The 1,856-nt window shown below is 42.1% G+C and overlaps 1 protein-coding gene across 1 annotated transcript in view; it reads left to right on the forward strand.

Annotated features, from left to right (window-relative positions):
- The window catches only part of LOC106013659 (proton-coupled amino acid transporter 2), a gene marked incomplete in the record, with an annotated part of 23,979 nt that overhangs the window by 14,567 nt on the left and 7,556 nt on the right, over positions 1-1,856 (forward strand). Inside the window, 1 exon segment of the mRNA XM_013089974.1 lies at positions 307-405. Coding sequence (XP_012945428.1) covers positions 307-405 — 99 coding nt within the window.

Consider the following 1,856-nt stretch of genomic DNA (forward strand, 5'->3'; position numbering starts at 1 on the left):
GAATTTAGGGACATTTCTGTAAGTGTAAGCCAGTTTGTTTCTGTTTGTGCGCAACCGTATTCGATTGTGTGCTCGTTTTGGACCCAGATCAGACCGGCGTCTGTGGTGCAGTGGTAGGCTCTAGACTGCAGAAGGTCTTTTTTTGATTCCCACAAGAATGCGCTTTTCTTTTGAAGAACCCCTGTCGGTGGATGATGGGTGCTCTGGGGTGGTTTGCTTCTTCATTCCTACTGCACATCTATAGCCCTTATCTCTCCTCAATCTTTTATTCGTAAGTAATTTCTTTCTCTCCCCCCCCCCTCCCAGGACTTGCCTGATGTCAGCAAAAGGCCGGCGTTCGGATCCTGGGCCACAATGCCCATGTTCTTCGGGACCTCCGTCTTCTCCTATGAGAGCATTAGCCTGGTGAGTGTGGGTGAACTGTCCACTGGTCAAACCTTACGGACAAACTGGATATTGTTTGCTTCAAATATATGAAAATCAAGATTGTGACATGTTGATAATAATATTTAAAAAAAAGTTGTTCCCGCATCCGATCCGGTCATTGGGGATTGCCTTGTTAGTGAGACAACTTTCTGGGCCTTCAGTATATTGTGGTAGGGGGGCCAGCTCCTTTCCACGCCGCTCTTACTTCCCCAACTCGAAGTCGGGTACCCATAATGCAGGGTGGGCAGAAGGGGGCGAAAAAAATTCGTGTCCGAACTCGGATTTTCCGCTTCGGAGACGAGCGCACTAACCTCTCGGCCACCGCACCCTCTTGATAATAGTATAATTGGGCTCAAATACAATGTTTGGTAGATACATTGGCTACAGTATAATATTTCATGTAGACATGATCTTTTAAAAAAACAACCCAACAACATGAGGGAGATTGAACTCTCTTGTTTTTTCTTCAGTATAATATGCTTTGCATTTGTTATATTTTAAAAATAATGATATATTATTAATACGTCTGGCGCTTGTCTGACATGCACGTAACTGTCATAGTGGCCTGACACTAGAACGGTGATCATCAGACATTTGTCTGACATTGGCCCTGCACAAGTCTACCAATATTCTGATAGCAGTCAAACAATTTTCCACACTTTATGGTAATATCAAAGTCAACTGGCAAAACAATAATAGGAATAGTGGTAGATGGGAAGAGAATCAAACAAATACCTCAATTCAAATATTTAGGGGTAACAATCACAGACGATATCAAAAGTAAATAAGAAATGCCTATATACCCCCCCCCCCAAGCAACAACAACAATTAAAAAACCCCAAAACAAACAAACATAAAAAGAACCAACAACAACAGCGAAAGATGTAGATTTAATAATATTCAGTAAAACGCTCAAACTCTTCATATCAAGGCAATTATCTATACCTTTAATAAGGAGGAAATAGGTGACGTACTACATCTACCACTTTCCCATATGAGGCTGAGACATGGATTTTGTGAAAGAAATAAGAACACAAGGTACGAGTATGTATTATTATTATATGAAGCGAGTCAGACTCTCCTCGCACGACAAAGCCTGCTAAACGAAACTGAAAATAGAAAAATATATTTTAGTCATATAAAACGCCACCACACCATTGTGAAGGGAATACTTAAAGGCTAGCTATTATTTTATGGAGGACAGGGCCTAAGGGTGGACAGTACGCAATGCGGGTCAACTAATAAAGATAGCTATGTGGGCAGAATGCACGAGAGTAGCAAAGCGACCGTAACAAATGGCGGGTCATTGAAAGTCAAACTCCGCCAGGTGTTCCAGGTATGTCACACATTCAGGGTCTTCATTAGTGGGAATGTGCATATCTCTCTCTCTCTCTCTCTCTCTCTCTCTCTCTCTCTCTCTCTCTCTCTCT

The sequence above is a fragment of the Aplysia californica genome, unplaced genomic scaffold, assembly GCF_000002075.1.
Source record: "Aplysia californica isolate F4 #8 unplaced genomic scaffold, AplCal3.0 scaffold01095, whole genome shotgun sequence".
Lineage (NCBI taxonomy): Eukaryota > Metazoa > Mollusca > Gastropoda > Aplysiida > Aplysiidae > Aplysia > Aplysia californica.